Below are 21,387 nucleotides of genomic sequence, written 5' to 3'. Positions count from 1 at the left end.
CGTCTAAGTCAGAAAAGAAAACCATTTGTATGTTGTTAGTATTTTTGTTCAGGACAGATGATAATCAAATTAACATGTAAGAGCTTTCGTAGTAGTTTATTTTGGTGGTGTCGTCTAAACATTACCTTAACTCAGTTTGCTGGTAAATTTACCATGATTTAGCATTAATACACAACCTTGATTGCTGAGTTGCTTTTGTGAAGGGTCAGCAGACTGTGACCAGTTAAACATTCGTAGAAATACACTTACATAAACACAAATTTGGTTTGTACTGCTGGACTGAAAGTGATACATCCAGTCAGATATGAAAAGCTTAACACTTGTTCTAACTTTTTCAGCTATAGAGGGAACATTATTCATTTAGCCAATTATTTCAGTGCATGTGTTGCTCCATCGTACAAGTTTTCAACTAATAAATTTGATGTTTTCTTTAGGCCTTGTGTTATTGTTGCATGAGGTCTGTAATCCTTGGAAATATGGCCTTGTCACCCAGATTTCTTGTCTTCCATGAAAACTTACACTTTTATTCATGTACTAACATAATTACACAAGGGTTTTCTAATCATCAATGAGCCTTTCAACACCATTAGCTAACACAATGTAGCATTAGAACACAGGAGTGATGGTTGCTGGAAATGTTCCTCTGTACCCCTATGGAGATATTCCATTAAAAATCAGCTGTTTCCAGCTAGAATAGTCATTTACCACATAATAATGTCTATACTGTATTTTTGATTGTTATCTTCATTGATGCAAATTCTGTTTATATTTTTATATATCACATGCTCTTGTTAAATTGGTATTCTCATTAGGTTTCCAAAATTATCTAATATAATATGATCAAATCTCAGATAAACTGTCAAAACACAGTTCTTATTTTGAGCAACTCAATCTGACATTCTCGACTAAAAATAAAAGAAAACCACATTTAACAAATCACACCTTCAAGACTGACATGTAACCACAGGATGTCGCTACTGAGAGGAATTAGAATTTTCACATCCATCTCTAGATGTATGATGAAAGATGGCAGTTATTATATGGAGCAAGACAACTAATAATGTAGGGCTGAAATGATGATTTGATTACCAGCTGATCAAAAAGGCAACAAATCTGATAATAAATGAATCACTTAAATCATATTCTCTGTGCTACCAACTCACAAAATATACATCTCTAATTTTTATTTTTATATATATATATATATATATATATATATATATATATACATATAAAGAAAATTATTATTATTATTATTATTATTATTATTATTATTATTATTATTATTATTATTATTATATAAAATTAGACATTTTGGATTTTTTTTAGGACTGTTGTCCAGACTAAAAGAGGGTATTTTAATATTTAATAATTAATTTAATATTTTCATTAAGTTTCAGAGAGTAAATTTATTTTTCAACATTTTGTGGAATTTTATACACTACAAAATGAATCAGTCATGGAAAATGATTGTAATAATAGTAAAACACTGACTGTAGCCTCACTGTATTTCGGAGAGGGAATAATCAGGTTTTTGTGTAATTTGTTAAAATGCAGACAATCTTGAAACTATTTGACAAATCAACCTTTACAGAAGTTCAGCTCAGGATAAACTTTGATACAGTGTCACTCAACAAAAAAAAAACAACAAGAAGGACGACCTGTTGTAGATCAGAAATTTGCCACTAATCAAATTAAGTTGATCCAGATAATATGTAGCAAACCTGGAGTCTATGGGGCCCCTGGACAGTTGCCCACTTCTCCTGGGTGGTCCAGCCTTGTCCTCAAATGTCCAACTGATAAACAGAAACACAAACAGAGCTCAACATAATTTACTTTATATACTGTATGTGCACTGAGCTGCAGGATTTCTAGAGTTCTAAAACATGGAAACTGTATAAACCTTTTCTTGCATCCTTTCAGCCTCTGAGCGCATACAGAGCACTGCATTCACAATACTGCAAGTGTCACTGACAAGGACTTTTGGTACTAACTGTTAATTCCAACCAGACTCCTCAAGGGAGTCATGGAAACTGTTCACCAGCCATTCTCTCTTTAATAATCAGTCACCGACTGACTGAGTGAAACCTGTATTTGTTCAGCCTGTACTTGGGGTTATGCTTTGTGTTTGCAAAAAACTAAGAATAAAAGTCTTTAAAGTTACTTAAGATGTTGCTCCTAATGTTCTTCTTTGTGATGATGCGCGACCTTCAGAGTCTTTAGTTGGATTTATCACAGTGTATTCACAGATTTGGTCATGCATCACCGTCAATGAGCAGTTTTTCTCATCCTGACTAGTTCATTGTTATTCAGTGCGTGTCTATGAGGATTCTCAGTCTTTTTAGGGCATGAGATACAGTAGGAGTGGCTCTGTTCAAACTTCACCAAGCTTCTTAGAGGACGAGAAAGTTTGTCTTTAACTTCTTCGGGAGATATTAACAACCCACTAAGACGCTTCTGCAAGCAAACACACACACACACACACACACACACACACACACACACACACACACACACACACACACACACACACACACACACACACACACACACACACACACACACACACACACACACACACACACACACACACACACACAAAAGCAGAACCGTGGGTGTTTCTCAGCTGTCAGAGGAAATCTGTCAAATTCTGAAAGACGTTCATTTGAAAACTTAAATAACAGACTGACAGCTATTTTTCTGAGGAGATGATGAGTATGTAGATTGCAGATTTACATGTGAAATGCCACCGTGGGAACCAGTTTAATTCAGTTATCTTCTCTATGTTATAGCTTTAATTAATAGATTTTTCCTCAAATCTTGCTCCCATAATCATTTCATGCAATACTTTTAGTCTCTGAAAACATAAAAGTATCCTCTCTGCTCTTAATCCTATCAAATGTTCACCTTCCTTTGCCCTTCCAGCGCTTGAATAGTTTCCCACAATGTACAGAACAGAAAATGACATGACAAACTGTATAACCAACTCATAAATACGAGCCCTAAGCTGCGTTTAATAGTATACTCACGACACTGCAGTACTAAATAGTATAATCGGAAGGAATTACGTGACTCAATAAACACAACAAAGCAACATAATTAAACACCATTTACAGGCGATGATTCATTTTTTAAATTTCCGCCTCCTATGTACCATTAGTTTGGAGTTTTTTGCAGCATGAATTATAGATCAGCAGTCATGGTTCAGCAGAGTTTGCCTGGTTTTTACTTGACACAGCGCTACCGTTCTGTTCTCAAACCGCCTGCACACCATCCGAGTAAACAAAGACTCTTTTGTTTTAGAAAAATGTTTGGATCCTACCATGTGTGCTTTAAGTGTATACCCCACATGAGCTGATTTCTGCCTCATGGGGCAAACAGGAGGACCTACTGTAAGTACAGTGAGATGTGTGCTCACTTCAGTGTCACAGTGGGCTGGAATACAAATGTTGTTTAGATCCTGATCATCAGGGTAGATACTGGCTATTTAAAACCATTTTCAGTTGTCGCAATTGTTATGTGACCACAGAATTATATTCTTATGAAACCTAATGCACAATACAATGCATTCTGACAGACATATATTCTTCCCATTTTATCATTCCTATGGCATTTTACCAGTTATAGTCAAATTTTGTATGCTGTGTCTAAACCAGAGTTCATACTAGTGTGCATAACTGAGGAAAAATAGGGCCCATATATGGCACCACGGTGCTGACTTGATCCACTGTTCCCATAGTGCTTGGAGCACACCACACTGGTTTCTTATGTTTAGCTTCCTCTGTCCGTTAATGTTGTTGAAATCATCCATGTTTGTAACTGACATCCAGTTCTGTTACATATATTTCTGTTGAATTAAATTCTGTCCTACATTTGTAATTTCTAATTATAAAGTCTCATCTTTGTGCTTTGCTTTGAGTTCTTGATAAAACTGTCTTGCTCATGTTCACTTAATTACTTTTTATCCCCCAGCAGCTTTGCATTCATCGGTTGCCTGATTTTGCTGAGTTTTGTCTTTCACTCTTTTACTTTTACAGTTCTTCCTCTTTTTTCATCTAGCCCTTGTGGTTTACTTTGACTATCCTGTCATACAAAGGCCTTCACAGGTGTTTCTCCTCAAGTATTCTTCATTACTTTGCATTTAATCTATGCATTTTTCTGCACTGTTGCATGTTGTTCACTTTGTGTCTTCTCTCTCTCACAGTGAGTTTTTTGTCCTCTCTCTCTCTGCCTCTGTGCAGGTATTTCTGACTCTGGAATTGCACATGTCTGGTCTGCAGTCCAGTGTTTAGCATCTCTTGTTTCTCATCAGTTTTTCTCTGCTTTCCCTTTCTTCCTTCCCTTTACCCTCACCCCAGCTGGTCGAGGCAGACGGTCTCCCACCCTGAGCCTGGTTCTGCTCGAAGTTTCTTCCTGTCAAAAAGGATAATATTATAGGTTCTTAACGTTAACATTTCAATTGATCGAGGTAGTTTGTATGATATAATTATATTGCACGGTCTTAACCTTAAGAATTAATTTAGTTAAATCTGTGTTTAATGTCATTCTCTGGGATCTTTACCATAATATTTATATGACTTTGGCAAATCAAATAATAAATAATGCTAAAAAGTCATAATCAAACTATTTTTTCACTTCTTAGATAAATTCATAACGCCACTCTTAGTTTAAAACACACACACACGAAAACCTGACCAAGAAGGCACACCATCACCGAGTTACAAAGGCTTATAAAACCAAGCATGACAACAACAGACACAAAACAAAAGTAAATCTCATTGAAGCAACCAGTGGATTAAGATATACAACACAAAATCCAGCTTAAGAGTAGCAATTGCAGTCTTCAGTTATATGTCTTTTGGTCAGAGCTTTGAACTCTATTATCAGGGAGACAAAATCATTAAGCTGAAGTGTGTTCTCAAGGTTATTCCCGGACAAAGGTGCAAAACGGGGTAAGGCCACTCTATGATGTACACAGCAAATCCTGGGTATCCTATATAGCAGTCATTTAGACGAGTGAAAATTTTACCAGCTGATAGAAAATCACTCAAATAAGAATGGAGTTTACCCAGGATTTCTTCGTAAATAAAAATCTACCGGGTCTGCTGTCTCCTAGGGCCGAACAAACCAGATCATAAATTACACAGCGATGTGTACTAGACAAAGACTTGGATATAAAATGTAGAGTCATGATACACAGAGTCTAGGCAGGGATGAGTGCAGCCAGCACCAAGTATGTAGATAATGTGCCCATAGTCTAAAACTGAGAACATAGCCAGCTTTCACTACTCAAAGAGGAAGCCTATCATCTTCCCAAATACCTAGGTAGGACGATATTTGTTCAATTAAGTCTCGACTAAAAGTCTGAATAGCAGTGGTATGTGAGATCTGCGAGAAATAAATTAGATTTAGATGTATGACCTGACATGACTGTGGCATAGATTTAAAAGCAATTATACACTGTGCAAGCAAGTTTATTTGTATAGCACCTTATCATACACAGAGGTTATTTAAAGTGCTTTACGGGCAAATGTGGGAAAAGGAAAGCAATGAGACATTTAATAACATTTTAATTCATTAAATTTAATTTTCAAGAAAATAGTAGAAAAAAAAATAAAGTGCACACAGGCTGGGAATTTTCAATTACAAACAGGATAAGTCCATGAAAAGTTGACTTTATATCTGTGATGTCGGATTTTCCTGGGAGCATATGAAGGCAGCATCTTACGTCTCCTGTCGTTTTGACGAATGGCGCAGGAGCCGGGGCGCCTCCCACGTTCCGAGCGGAGCGGAGCCGCTAGAGTGGAGACGCACGCAGCGGAGTTCGGTCCGTCTCTGCTCGCAGCTAGCAAACCCCGCAGCAAGGCCACTGCGGGAAGATGGCGACGGAAAAAACGAAACATGAAGGAAGAGTTAAAATTGGACATTACATTCTCGGAGACACGCTCGGAGTGGGGACGTTCGGAAAGGTTAAAGGTCTGTGCGACTGTCTTTGCGTTTGTTCATCCTGCCAACCGAAAGATGGTGGCAGCGGGAGCTTTTAGCTTAGCCGCTAAGTTAGCATTGCTCGGAAAGCTAACTTGTCGCAACGCTAGGAAGGTAACACACTTGTTGTCCTGCTGTTACCTCTACTTGCTTGTGGCAGACGTTAGGTTTTAGGAGCTGCAGCTGCAGTTGGCATAAAGAACAACACTGCGCAATTTCTACGACATTAGCTATTATTTGAACACAGGTATTTCAGTTAGCGTCTGTTCCGTTGTGAGCTAGCCAGTGAGCCACAAGTCGCTTGTCAAGACAGACACCGGGAAGTAGACCAAAGTGACTAGCTGGCTACACATTAATAGGGAGCTTTTAGCCATCTCTCTTCTTTGTTTATAATATTGTATAAGTAAATTCTGTACCTCGTCACTCATTTAAGCCTAAATTGCTCTCCTTATGATTTATATTTAACATGTGTAAGTAGAAATATAACTGCTTTTCAATGTGCATGGAGGCAGAATTAGGTAAAACCTAGCCGAATCTACGCCCAGTGTTCCCAGTCCAGAGGGCGGTACGATTAGTAGCCCAGGTCAATATACAGCTGGACTTGTAGTAACATGTACTGGACTGAACTGCCTGTTGGATTCCATAAAAACTGCAATGTTTGTCATTATGATTGACGTTGCAGTGCCTTTTGACTTCTAGAGACATGTAATAAAGCTCACATTTACCCAAATGAAGTGAACCAGCTAGTCCCTTCCTAAAGAAACACTCAGAACAACCACTAGCTCTGTTTACAGTCAGTGAATTCCCAGTGAGTCATCTCTCTGCACTCAGCTTTCTGTTGTTGTTCTTGTTATTGAAAGGAAAAGGAAAGCACTGGAGTGCTTTGTGATTATGGCCTTGATTGCTGAAGATTTAATAGTTCACTACCGCCACAAATAGTAAATCAAAAGCAGACTCGAACTCTTGTGTGCAAATGTGCTGTATTCCCATGATCCTTTTAGATGTTGTCTTTTTTTTCTCACTATGGAAAATTAGGTTTAGGTTGTGTTTGCATTCTTTGTCCTGTCTGCTGCTGATACATAGCAGTAGGTTGTGAAGTCCATACAACATCAGTTTGACCAGATTCCCCTTCAAAAGTAGACAGCTGAACCCCATCCTCAAGACGAACAAATATTTTTTGCATTAAGTTGATAGTGATTCTTGAGTTCAGATTAGGTTACACTAACATATATCAGTCCTCAGCCAACACTTTATATCTTACCATTGACATGATGCTCCACTTAACGCTGGTGTATTCAATATATATTACATTAACAATGGACATGGTATCTACTTTTATGTGAAAGGGAGTACTGATAGTGACAAACCAACAGAGTATTTATATTTAATTCTGGAATTCAGCTCGTTTTTACGGAGCATTCTAGGGTATATTAGGTTATTGTTTTGGTTTTCTTGCCTGCAGCTTTGTTATTTTGGTTCACTGCCTGGTTCTCTCAGCATTGTTTCCAGATGTTGGAGGAAACTGATGGCATTTAAAGTCCATAACATATCTGTCCACTTACCACCAAAAATTTAGAGACTACAACTAACCACATACTTCCATCTGGAGTTGGTGTAGAGCTCCATGCAGACTTAAATGGAATATTGAACTGACATTCATACACAAGATGGTAGCATGACTCTTAATAAATGCTGTTGTTGCTCTGTGTCTGCTGGGTGTAAACAAGTTACTGTTTGCCATGTAATGTTTATGGTTATATTTGGATATAGTAGTCATTTTTGGAGTACTGCACCCAGTTGTCTAAAAGCAGTCATGTTAATACAAGCTTACAATGGAGATTTTTAAATTTTATTTTATGGTACAAGGTTTTCTCTACTTACTGTGACAATAGTTTTGCATTATTCTGTCATTTCTGCTCTTTTAATTGTTGTGTTTTTCATTGTTTATGTGTCCTTGATTTGTAATTAGGATATGGTATTACTCATGCACTCTCATCTTGTTTACCCTGCAGTGGGCCAACATGAGCTTACTAAGCACCAAGTGGCGGTGAAAATCTTGAACAGGCAGAAGATCCGCAGTTTGGATGTGGTGGGAAAGATTCGCCGGGAGATCCAGAACCTCAAGCTTTTCAGGCACCCTCACATAATTAAACTGTAAGTCCTAGATTACACCCTGCTCACTGTTCCGTAATCCTCCTGCCGCCACGTTAATGCCACCCACTGAGCTATTTCCAGGCTTTAATAGTGTGTTTTAGAATACATTCATCTGGGACAATATGTCTGACCCACTCTCCTCTTACATCAGTCATCTGCTTATTGTACAGTATTGCCTCTTTTCTTTATCCCCTCTTTTAGCCTTTCATTTAAGTGTATAAAAGGCCATTATTTTTGTCCTGCCTTGCTGTGTGACCCATTCTTAACGTCAGTAATCACTAAATGTGGTTTCATTGTGTAATCATTTGGTTCTTTTGACCACTTGTGTTTTAGCAGAAAAGAATAGTCACTATTATCTGTCTTATTTTAAATTGCTTGCTGACAACATCTGTATACGTTGAAGCAGGTATATGAGTAACTGTGAGTCATTGTTTAACATTACTGTGTGAATTCAATGTAGCACTCGTCAAGCCAGCTGCTGTATGCTGCTGTTGCTTCAGTGCACAGATACATCAAGCAATGATGTTGACTACCACTCGGCTTGACAAAACATTTTTATGTAGCTTCACAATAAGGCCAAAGTGGGACGCTGTTGCTAGAAGAAGTACCAGTCTAAAAATATTGTTAGAAAATTACTGGGAAACTTCCTGCCCAGCAAGTGAATATCCACAGGCACAAGGCCACACTTGCAGGGTCATTACACTGTCCAGGCGGCGTGGCTAATTGCCTGAAATGCCAGTTCCATGTCATGCATGCACAAGAATGTAAACTGCGTGTGTGAGAGAGAGATCCCATCTTTGGCAGAGTGCACAAACCACTGGGGCAAAGTGCATAGCATTGCCTGTCTAGTCTGAATAATAACAAACAGAGCAATGTAATGTAACACTGCTTCATTTATTCTACAGGATGTTTGTAGCAATTTTGACACATAAAATGTACAGTTAGGCAACCACTGTAACATCTACTGAAACTTGAGTAAACTTTGAGACTGTACCACAATCATCACTGCCTTTACCCTTTAGACTGAGAAGGAAGCTGTTAGATGTTTTCCTAAAATATCTCGACACTGTTGCATTATTTATGATGAATGTCACTATTGGAGTAAAAGGATCAGCAATGACTAATAACACATTCTTAAGTGGTGATCTCAAAGATTTTTATTTAACTAACTATGGTCAGATGATGTAACAAAGTGGTGATTGAGCCATTAGCCCACTGAGGAAAGCATTGCGATATTTATATATTTGCAGTACAATGTACTGGGTTTCTGTGGCAACATTCCTGGAAAAAGTGCAGTATGAAGTTACTACTAATGCAAACAAAGCATTTTGTACTACTGCTGCTTTGCATTTAAAAACATTTAACTGGCAAAACATGATATGACTTTTATGATCAAATAATCACAGGAAATGCTGTGTGTTTGTTTCGAAGTTAAGCACCCATCATTTAAGTTGATCATTTTGAAGTATTGCAGGGAGTAATGCAACATACAAGAGCAGCAACAGTCAGCTGTTAGATGTTGCAGGCAACAGACTCTAACTTCTCAGTGAAGGAGCAAACTCCTCTCACCATGCAGCATAAAATCACATCATTATATGTTTGCAGCATGTGATAGTTTGGCAGTTTGTCATTTCTTCTCCTGCAGTTACCTCTGCAGTTTTTCACTGTTTTGTTAATCTTTTTCTGTTCTGTCACTTAATTACTCACTGAGGCTATATCTTAAAGCATTCTATAGTTAATTAGTTTTTATTTCATTCACTGACAAAAGAAAAAAGCAATTCAATACAATAACAGAAGTTTACAAACTTCTGAATGAAAGGCGGCAGAAAGGAGAATAAACTGATGTAACCTGCCCCTTTGTATCAAACAGTCACTTTACAATATATGTTACTGTTTTCCAGATGCTGTTTCCAGGTACTCTCTGGCTGCCTCTTAACTTTGCCACTAGCTTAGCCTTAGCCACTGTGAAAGTAGCTAATGACCTGATTTGTGGCTCTGCTTCCTGTTCAATTTTTGCACATGAAGTTAATCTTACTCTGGTAAGATGTTGTTGTACTCCAGATTGCATTAGCCACGAGCCTGACAGCTAGGGTCTTAGTGACATCCTTAGCCTAGCACAATCAACAACATAAATTCCAGCTGCACTGACGCCAACAAATGAATTATTCAGGTATTGAGAGTGTCATGGAAAAAAGCTGCATGCTGGTGGAAGATTGCAGTGTTTGTTACAACTTCAGTGATATTTGGTTTGCATCGGTCCCTATCTGTGAAGAGTAATCTTCAGTGTTGATTGACTCTAACTTATAATGTGTAACCAACAGACCTCAGAGTGACAATAGAGCCAAGTTTTTAAATTCATTGTATCAATAATTGGTTAATGAAAATAACAATACTGATAATAGGAAAAATGCCAGTTACCTGCCCTGTTAATCAGCAAGGTCAATTATCGGTCAGTCCCTTCTATTGATGATTAGGGAAACAATAACTGATTGTCTTTCACCTTCCTTATATCAAGCAATGGAGAGGAAGATCTCTGTTAATGGCTGTAGGTAACTGTGCTCCCTAATTTAGAGCAACCAGTTTGCAACTTCTTTTACAGCTGCTGGTCCTGACAGGTGCATTGCGCAATGGAACAAAACTCTACATTTCCTCATTTTGAGGAAAGCTTTGTGTTTGTCCACCTACTGGGTCAATGAGTAATGAGTGACTGGCTTGTTAACCTGCATTACTCTCCATATATGCAAAGTCTATCAGCTACTGTCTCTGAAGGATGAAATTCACTTGTGAATGAATGTAAATGACTGTTATGGTTGACAATCGCTCCTATTTTTAATGAGTCTTTCACCCACATGTAGCCAAACTAGATTTTTTTTTTCATTTTTGTAATAATAGAGGAAAAAGGAGAGAACAAGACATCTCTTTCGAACTGTCATCAGTCTCCATTTCTGTTTAAGTCACACTTGCTTGTAGTTGCTCTCATTTACATATTTTTTCTGTTTCTGTTCGATATCACACTGTAGCGTTAAATTTCTGTTGTTCTGCACATAAAATCTATATTTTATGATCACAAAATGAATGACAATGAGCAAAAATACAGTTTAGAAACAATGGCTGTGTTGTAAAAAAGGCTTTGTTAACATTTAAAGAGAGTGATGACAGAGACAGTATGATAGGCATGACATTATTATTATATTGTTTCATGAAGTTGTACACTTGTTTCAGAATTGACACAGTGATACACCTAAACAAGTGACTACTGACCAGGGTAGAAAGTGATTTGGACACTGCTCTGCTTCAGTGAACAAAAATAGCTTCTAGAAATGCAATGTTTTTTTAATGTGCAGACATTCAGTTATATTTGAACATTTATGTACCATTACACAGTATTTGAGAGCCGTGAGTCACGTTGGGTTCTGTGCTTCTTTGGGTGTGACATGGAGAACACAAACTTGTGTCTTCAGGCTGCTTTTGATGTTTCTGTATTCCACAGTTAAATGTAATTGCAAAGTTAATGAGTCATCTAAGCTAAAGGCACACTTTCCCAGGAACTGCAGAAAGTTGCTATAGAACTGAGTAACTATCCCAGTGATTGTGTTGTGCATTGTTCCTGTTTCTTTTAACAAATGATGAAATAATAGCTTTTGACTAAGCTGCCTTAGTAGTTTTATGTTTGCCAGTTGTAGCTAATCCACATGATTTCAATTTTGTGTTACTGTAGGTATCAGGTTATTAGCACCCCTACAGACATCTTCATGGTGATGGAGTACGTCTCAGGAGGAGAGCTCTTTGACTACATCTGCAAAAATGGAAAGGTAGTACTCTCTAATACTTCAAACAGCCTTGTGTATTGATGCCCCACACTTTCTTTCATTCTCTCCATCTTCTCACTGGTCACAGATGGTATATCTTTTATTATTAGTGAAATAAGCAAAGCATAAAAGAGCATTGGGTGCCTTTTGAAATCGTCACCTTGTGGTGGAGATACAGTAACCTTTGAAGTGTCTGATCCACAAATCGACGGTGGCTGGAAAAGATATCAAAACACAAAATGAAGCACTGCTTAGTCAGCTGAGAAGTGTGAACTCAGTAACAGACAAGATCACACCTAATGGATGATTTCTGCTTTGACAGTTGGATGAAAAGGAAAGTCGTCGACTGTTCCAGCAGATTATTTCAGCAGTAGACTACTGCCACAGGCACATGGTGGTACATCGAGACCTCAAGCCAGAAAATGTGCTGCTTGATGCACACATGAATGCCAAGATTGCAGACTTTGGTATGTATTTCTCAGCCCTAAACCTAAGTCTAATAACACTCATTTTAATATGGTAATTTAGACACCAAGACATCCTGTGAAGTTTGTGATGATTCGTAGTGTAATAGTGGACTATGGCAAAATGTTTTTATGTGCAGATCCCAGTTTAGTTTGTTTCTCCATGTGACTGTACACATGCATGCACAAAAGCAGACAGTTTAATGCTATTCCAGTGATCAATGGTTGCCGACATTAGTGTACCAGGAAATATGGCAACGTGTCAGTAAAGGCTGGGAAAAAGAACGCTGATTGCTAGTAAACATGGATGTAAACCATCTGGATTTCAAAATATCACAAAAAGAAAAGTCAGCTTTGCAAATAGTATATAGGAAGGAAATATATTTAACTTATCTGTTAAGCCTCGAGGAATAGATGCAGTGCATTCTGGTAAATAAGCACTGAATGTAAATCTGACTGTTTATTTTTACAAGAAAACCTGTCCATCTTGCTATGCACATGTGAAAAACTTGTTTTCAAACTGAGACATTCATCTTAGGGCACTCAGGCAAATTTCTGAATGTTGTTGTCTTATCTTAAGCTGCTCCACCTTATCATTAGCTTTCCTAATTATTTTGAGTCCTTAGTGAACGTATTTGTGTTTTGTTGCTGCTCTGTTTTTTCTCTGACTCATTTTTCCCTGTGTTGCATTTAAAAAAAATAAAAAAAATTTCTCCATGCTGGGAGCCTGAGCTAGAGTTGCAGTGACTGTAGAAGCTTGAAACGCTGGAAATAATAATAATTCTACTTCGTCATTTAGCTTACAGGGACTTAACATTCCCTCTTCATCTGCATAGCACCATGTTCCAAGATAAATTGTGGCAGTAGCAGGATGTGGTGAAGTACTCATCTTCAATATATTTGAATTCTTCAAGTCTCAAATGTTTAAAGTGTCTTAGACTTCATGCATAACAGGTAGTTGCTTAAATAAGTGACTTTTAGTTTAATCTAAAGCCAAAGTATAACCAGCTCTAAAACTCCAACCCATGTTTTTGTGCAGTAAGTACTTATGTTTAATCTATAAGAATTTGAAGTCAGTGTGTATGCTGTATAACGATGTAAAATGCTGTGCAGGTTTGTCGAACATGATGTCAGATGGAGAGTTCCTGAGAACAAGTTGTGGTTCTCCAAACTATGCTGCTCCTGAGGTGATTTCAGGAAGGTAATGTTTTTTTCTTGTTCTTATTAGCTGAGATTGACACAGAACTTTGACCATTCTTCCATTATGATAGCATATGTTGCTGAATCAACCAACCCTAGTGAAACATGACTTTCATGCTTGTTTCTTGGTTTTTTTTTTTTTCTTCTTTTCTTCAGGTTATATGCTGGTCCAGAGGTGGACATCTGGAGTAGTGGGGTCATTCTCTATGCCTTGTTATGTGGGACACTCCCCTTTGATGACGATCACGTGCCAACACTCTTTAAAAAGATCTGCGATGGGATCTTTTTCACCCCGCAGTATCTGAACCCCTCAGTAATAAGTCTCCTTAAGCACATGTTGCAGGTGGACCCAATGAAAAGAGCCACCATCAAAGAAATCCGGTAAGGCTGACAAGATAATGTACAAATACTGCCATATCCAACTAGTCTTTCTTGTCTAAATTATGGATCAGATCATATGTTGCATTCATGGTCTGTGGTTTGTTTAACTATTTCTTCCTACAGAGAAGATGAGTGGTTCAAACAAGACCTACCCAAGTACTTGTTCCCTGAGGACCCCTCCTATAGCAACAACATGATTGACGACGAGGCGTTGAAGGAGGTTTGTGAGAAGTTCGAGTGCACAGAGGAGGAGGTCCTGGCCTGCATATACAGTCGTAACCATCAGGATCCATTGGCCGTGGCCTACCATCTTATCATTGACAATCGCCGCATCATGAGTGAAGCCAAGGACTTCTACCTGGCATCAAGCCCTCCTGACTCTTTTCTAGATGATCAGCACCTGACTTCGTCTGGTGCGGCTGTGGCCGGCATTATCAAGCCTCACCCTGAACGCGTACCCTTTCTTGTGGCGGAGACTCCTCCCAGGCCTCGCCACACACTGGATGAACTGAACCCCCAGAAGTCCAAGCACCAGGGTGTTAGAAGGGCCAAGTGGCACCTGGGTATCCGCAGTCAGAGTAGGCCCAATGATATCATGTCAGAAGTGTGTCGTGCCATGAAACAGCTCGACTATGAGTGGAAGGTAAGGAAGAAAATCTATGATAGAGGGTAGGAGAAGATAAGCCTGAGATGTTCCTATACTTGTCTTCTGTCTGCTCTGTGTAAACACAGCCTGCAGTTCAGCCCTGAGTTTTAATCACGAGTGTTGGCTGTAGCTGAGTCACTAATGGCTTCACAGTTGCACCAAGGAGTCCATTATATTCTGTGGTTTTCATAGTATCTAGTTAGCACAAAAATCTAAAATTCAGTGATTGTTTGTGTTTTCACAATTTCTGGTTGCAACGAATGGTGTAATTTGGGCAATTTCTTTGAAAACATGTTTTTTATACCCGGCAGCGGGTTTTGGGGTTGACAGGATTTCAAGTTAAAATGCAGTAAACACAAATGGGGTCACATATTTAAACTAATTAACATTGGAATCAAATTGTCAACTGCATGGGAACTTTTGATATTGTAGTACATTCAAGGAAGGAGCTTTATATAATTATTAATCCATTTTCCTTCATTACTCGTCCAGGTTGTGAATCCATATTATCTACGTGTGAGAAGGAAGAATCCTATTACTGGGATGCAAACCAAAATGAGCCTTCAACTCTACCAGGTGGACAGTAGAACCTACCTCCTTGACTTCCGTAGCATAGATGGTAAGTTTTACCTACACTATTCAGTTGAGCTAGGTTGTAGAATAATCAGCATCAGGATCATCTCTTAGCTGCGCAGTCAGACTGTCGGACTACAGCAACAAGGCTCTGTAGCTGACATATGTAAGACCTAAACAAATTAAGAAAAAAAAAAACCACACACTTAGGTGGAAATTAAAAAAAAAAACAATCATGAAGAGTCAGATGTCTTTTAAAAAAGCAAAGAAATTATGGTTTAAAGCAGTGACACTAAATCAGTGGTTGAAAATTATATGTATGAGGCTGAATAAACAACAGAACTGTGTTTGTTGGAACTTATGAAGGTGGTCTATGCGAATGAAGGCTGAAAACAGCAACCTTTATCCATTCCACAGAGTATACCAAAATCTGCACACTGGAACTGCTAGCATTGCAATAGCAGCCAAGCTTGTTATCAGACACAGCTAACATTAGATAAATGGTTTGATAATTATCTGCAAGTGATCGTAACCACAAAAAAAAAAACATTGTAAAATCTATTTGTCATCCTTACTTACAGTTTCATATCTGTTCCATTTACTAAGATGTGTGTGAAAAACTGAATAGTGAATGATTTTGTTTGCATTACATATTGTTCCTCTATTAGGTCTTTTGAGTTCATCCTGTCGGTTAAGCTAGTCTCATAACATTTACAATCAGTTTTGTAGAGTTTAAAACCTCCCAATAGGGCTCTTGTAGTCAGCTCTGTGTTCAGTTCCTTGTATCTACGTAGTGTTTATCTGGATTCCGTCCAGTTGCCTCAGTTGAGACTTCATAAATGATTGACTTGAAGTTGAGGGCTTGGGAAGTGTGCGTAGGTGCTTGGCGGTACCTCAAAAGAAAATGTGAGATTGGAGTGTTGTTGTGGGCCATTGATCTAGCACAGGCATGCTGTATAAAGGGTATGAGACAACATTTTGACTTTAAACTATACCCAAGTTAGCCACGATGTTTATGTTTAGCTGAAGTTATGACTGACACCTTAGTCAGAAATGCTGAAAATCTAATGCTGATTGTTTTGCTGTCTTCAGCAAAGGAAATGTCAAATTTAAAAACATTTGTAATAGCATGTAATGTTTTCATGGTCTCACCTGCTACAGTTATATATTATAGAATTAGAATTATTTGCCACTTTGCTCTACTGCCGACTGGGTGCAGATACAGTTTCCTGAGGTATCAAAGACCTTGCTTTACCAAAAGCCTGGTACCTGTAGCTATAGCAGCCTTTAACAAGGTGACCTGTTAAGGAAACGACACATCTTGGTTTCATGCTGTTCTGCCTGTCACTGTTGTAAATTGTACGTAAAGGTGAGGTACTGTGCTGTGACAAAGAATTTCCTCCTGTGGATTATGAAGTCTTACTAAGAACAAATGTATAGATGTTTATATTTTATCTTTATCAGTACTTCTAATCAGCATAACAATAGTTTTCTAATTAATTGTTTAACATGACATTTGACATTTAACACGACTACAAAGCGAGCTTGAAGGGTTACCGGAGTATGCTGAGTCTTAAGGTCAGAGTTTTCAGTGTCATTGAGGTGGTTCTCTTTTAACCTGCTGGATCGCCATGTTCACTATTGCTGCGCAGCTGACCTCCGGGGGTTATTTTTAGAATTCAGCTTTAAGAAGCACCATTCTCCCTGAGCCAGACAGATTCTCAGTTGAAGAAGTATGCTCCATCTGCAAACCTGTTAAGCTGTACATCAGTAATAATGCTGGATGAAGTCTTGCAGTTACAATAGACAAACTATATGCATTATGTTGCCATGGGAACCTACAGTTTTTCAGCTGTTGATCCAGAAGATGCATTAATAAGTATTCATACTTTGTCCTAATTTGCTGCCAAGTTTGTTTCACACTACTGGTGTTGTAGCTAATATTAATCTGATTACTTTTTTGGTATGTACCGGAGATAATATTTAATCAGTTTGGCCAAAATCTGAAGTAATTTCTACATATTCTTCATTATGGGACAGTGTCAGACCTAAATACACACCATCAGTGTCATAATTAAATATAATAAGTTAAGCAGCTCTAATATGCAGCTGTCATGTTAGAAATACGCAGCTGCTTTGAGAGTGCACTAAGTCGGAAAAATATTAACTTACATGATAAGCATTTTTATACCAGCATTGTTCTCTTGTTTGCTACAGGTTTAATGTTGCTGACCGAAACTGAACAAAAAAGGCTGAACAGTACTCTTGCACAAACAATTTTGACAGCCTACAAATAAAAATGCAACAATAACACAAACAATAACAGAAATTAGAAGATAACCGATAATTAAATTAGGCATAATGTAAGGACTCACTGATCAGAAAAAGGTAAGTCACAACTATAAGAAACTATTAATTAACTGAATTCTAGGCCTTCATGAGTCCTTTTTCGAAAGAAAAGCTAACAATTATAATCGTTTCCTGTAAGTAAACAATGCCAGGCAAGTGACGTACTTGCAGACAAGTGCTGTCTGAGGCAACAACAGGGAAATAAAAACTACACCAAGAGAACCAGCAGAACTCAGCGCTGGTCATGACTGAATAACTCTGATATTGGAATACAGAAATCCCCTGCTCTAACATTACTTTTCATGAAAAAATCAGAAGGTGGGCACTGCAGTACATGGAATTCTGCAGCAAGGCAGAACAGTCAACAACTTAAAGTCTTGATACAACAAGACTGTAAGCACTCAAGACCTTTGTAAATATTTCTGAAACATTATTTGGGGGGAAAAGTGAAATAGAAACTGCAAGCACCCTGCCTATTGATCTTGAATGAAGTTGCAGATTTTTTTTTGTGTCTGTGTGAATTGTTTAAACAAAGTTGTGTCCTGTGTTGTTCAGATGATATGTTGGAGACAAAATCTGGAACTGCTACCCCTCTCCGCTCTGGGTCTGTGGGCAACTACCGCACCACTATTAAGAGCGATGTAGACGGGGCAGACGTCCCGGCTACATCTAGCACTGTGCACCCCACCAAGGCTGCAGAAGGCTCCTTAGCTTCATCGTTGACCTCATCCATCGACTCAACGGGAGGAGGGGACAACGCTCCTGTCCCTCGACCAGGAAGCCACACCATCGAGTTCTTCGAGATGTGCGCTAACCTTATTAAACTACTTGCACGATAGCTTGCAAAACAATCGCTAGCCTTTTTTCCTCTCCGAGTGTCTTTATAGCAATAAGCATGCAACCGATTCATGGCTCAGTTCATCCTGGCTGAGGATGGAGTGATTGTTCCATGGCACTGATGCAGGTTGGTGTTCCCTGAGCTGAAGGGATGCACACTGAGCTGACTAGGGTACAAGGGGTTCTGAGGAAAGACGAATGACAAGCTACTTAATTAGCTAGGAGCGAACAACATATAGGAGGGGTTTTTTATAATTTCCTGATCAATTTAATAGCAAATGTCCCACATCCGATCTATACATATATGCGCAAGTGATTACACTGAATTTTCCGTACTGTAGCCAGTGAGCACTGCTTTCCAGTACAGACAACGAGCTCACGTTTTCGCCTGCATAGAAGGAAGCCACACATTGAGGTTGGAAATTTGGGTGGCGGTTATAGGATGCAGGAAGCACTTTTGCACAAGTTTCTTTTATTTCCTGCTGCTCTTTTTTTTTTTCTCTCAGTGGGGATCAGAGAAGTGGTGCGGATGTATCGGGGCGCTGCACTGGCTATAACTAGGGTGGTCTTGCCCGTCACATTCATTGGACTCTGAAGAAGTGCAGTGACCCCTGTATTTCTGTCTTGTGTCAGGGACAACAGAATGCTTCATCAGATTTATGTTAGGTTTTCTTTTTTGTGAATCTGAGTGAGGTGAAATTTTCATGGTTTTGTCCTTGTTGTACAAAATTGTTTGAATTTGTCTGTCCCCCACATTTTTATATATAAAGACATGAATATATTTATCAGTGCGTTAAGTGGATGGAGTGTTGGTTCTAATGGAAATTGAATTTTTTTTTCTTTCTTGCATTAAGATCTATTGCTGGATGGTATATATTTTCATTTTTTACTGTTTTTTTAAATCAATATCACAGTTTTGTTTCCTTCAATCACAACTATTCTGATACTTGATTGTTTTTCCAGATAACTATAACCTGCTTTTACCATGTAAGAGATACTTTGCCATGACAGTCAAAATCTAGAAATATATCATTTTCAATGTCACATATTAAAATGACAAATTGATTTTGACTTTTTTTGTTATATTTTCGCTATTTCTTTATTTCCTTTTTTAGAGTAATGCATAGGATTTAAGTTTGATTTCTGAGTGAAATGCCTTTTGACTACATTCATTTTGTAAATGCCAATCCATCACATGTATAGGCCTCAGGGCTCGGTTTGAAAAGGAGTAGCAGCAATTACATGCAGTGCATGGACAATATTGGCAGGCGAGTACATCCAAAATCTTATCATTTTTGAACATGTTAATGTTTTGAGTTTCCACACATTCCTTTGAAGGTTGACTTTAAACAAAAGTTTCATATGTTTAAACCTGAAACAGACTTGTGAGCTTGGAATTCTAAAGCCCTGTCGGTCGATCACAATTCTGATGACAGGAAAAACACACAAGCATGAAGATGGTACATGTGTGGCAAATTTATATTTGATAACAAAATGTCAGAACGTTACACTTGCAAGCTCACAAAGTCTTAGATTTGTCTTTAATTGTAAGTATAATGTGTCTCACTCCATTTCCTGTCCACGGTCTTAATGTTTTAAGTGGTGTCTGTTTGGCTGCCTTAATATCAGTACTGTTTTTCAGTTTTTCATGTCAGTAAAAGTTGCAATTCAGTTCTGGTCAGAATTATTGGCACTTTCTGCAGTTTTAATAACACACCAATGACGGTGTCAGTGTTGATTCACAATTACTGTTAGTTAAAAAAAAATACTATTCTAAACATTTGGCATTACAGATAAAAACATTAAACTGCTAAAATGTTAACATCTTATGTTGTTACTGAACTATTGTAGAGATCAGTAACTGCTACTGTTGGGTTTTCCTATTGCTGTTGTCTTTAATCATTTCAGTAGGAAAACCCAAGCAAGCTTCAAAGGAAAATTTGTCGTGTCATCATCAGTCCATTAAACCAGGATTTTAAGAATTTTGCTTGTTCTCATTGTAAAATCAGAAAGATGTGTTTTTTATTCTCAAGTGTCAGCAGTGGCTGAAGTCTGGATTTCCAGTGTTTAGCTCTCCACAGCTTTAAAATCTGAAATATGTCATTTGTATAAACAGTTTACATTTCAAAGATATAATTCAGCAAAAATTGCTATAAGTGACAATAATTGTGATCATCTTGTTTCTCTTGTCGTCCTGCTGGGGCAGGCTTGGACTGAAATACTAAGTTGATATTTGACCTCTATGTCTCAGTTTTAAACTAGAGTTATGGTGATCATAGAACACATGTACTATGGCCTCGGAAAGATATTGTAAAACTAAACGTTTGTAGTCTTAAAGGGCAGATGCAAGTTCTGTTTACAAAAGCGTCATGGCTTACGTGATGGATTTTGTAGGAAAGATGAATGTGCAAATAAAGTGAACTTTTTGCCAGCGTGTGGAGTCGTGTCCTAGTGGACTGTTCAACTCAGTATCTGAACTGCTTCAAAGAAATATTATTCTATTTTTGTTTGGTTTGTAAGGGGACCCTACCAGACTGACCAGTGTAAATCTGAATGGACAGTGTTGAATCATTTGTATACACAATTGCCTAATAAACTGCTAAATTGCACACAGTTCTGCTAAAGCCTGTCTTTATGTTTATAATATTTTTTTCTTCCTGCTTGACAAACTCTAATTTGTCTGAAATTTTATTGCAACAAAAAATGGGTATCAATAGAGATATGTGAAATGTTAGATTTATATTTCAAATACTTTCTGAGAATTAAAAAATTAAAATTGCATGTCATCCTCTTTTAGCATGTTTTTGACATAAATATTTAAGGCTATGTTTGAACGCAAATATCTCAGGAACTATTAAAGTGAAAAGTCTTCAATTTTCAATGTTGTCTCTCATGAACAAGTAGCTCCATTAGTGTAATTTTTGATGAGTTGAAATCTGAAAAGAATATAATCTTGGACCACATGAACAAAAATAATACAATAAAGAAG

The 21,387-nt window shown here is 38.0% G+C and overlaps 1 protein-coding gene across 1 annotated transcript; it reads left to right on the top strand.

The window, feature by feature from the left end:
- Positions 1-5,784: 5,784 nt before the first annotated feature.
- On the top strand, positions 5,785-21,007 carry prkaa1 (protein kinase, AMP-activated, alpha 1 catalytic subunit). Its single transcript, XM_023279541.3, has 9 exons — positions 5,785-5,976; positions 7,998-8,139; positions 11,858-11,951; positions 12,271-12,415; positions 13,526-13,613; positions 13,769-13,993; positions 14,117-14,636; positions 15,132-15,258; positions 18,117-21,007. The coding sequence occupies exons 1-9, from the start codon at positions 5,880-5,882 to the stop codon at positions 18,398-18,400; spliced, it is 1,722 nt and encodes a 573-aa protein (XP_023135309.2). The 5' UTR covers positions 5,785-5,879; the 3' UTR covers positions 18,401-21,007.
- Positions 21,008-21,387: the final 380 nt, after the last annotated feature.

This window comes from Amphiprion ocellaris, chromosome 17 (genome assembly GCF_022539595.1).
Source record: "Amphiprion ocellaris isolate individual 3 ecotype Okinawa chromosome 17, ASM2253959v1, whole genome shotgun sequence".
In the NCBI taxonomy this organism is placed as follows: Eukaryota; Metazoa; Chordata; class Actinopteri; family Pomacentridae; genus Amphiprion; species Amphiprion ocellaris.
Note: the sequence above shows the minus strand (reverse complement) of the source record. Positions and strands in the feature narration are given on the sequence as shown.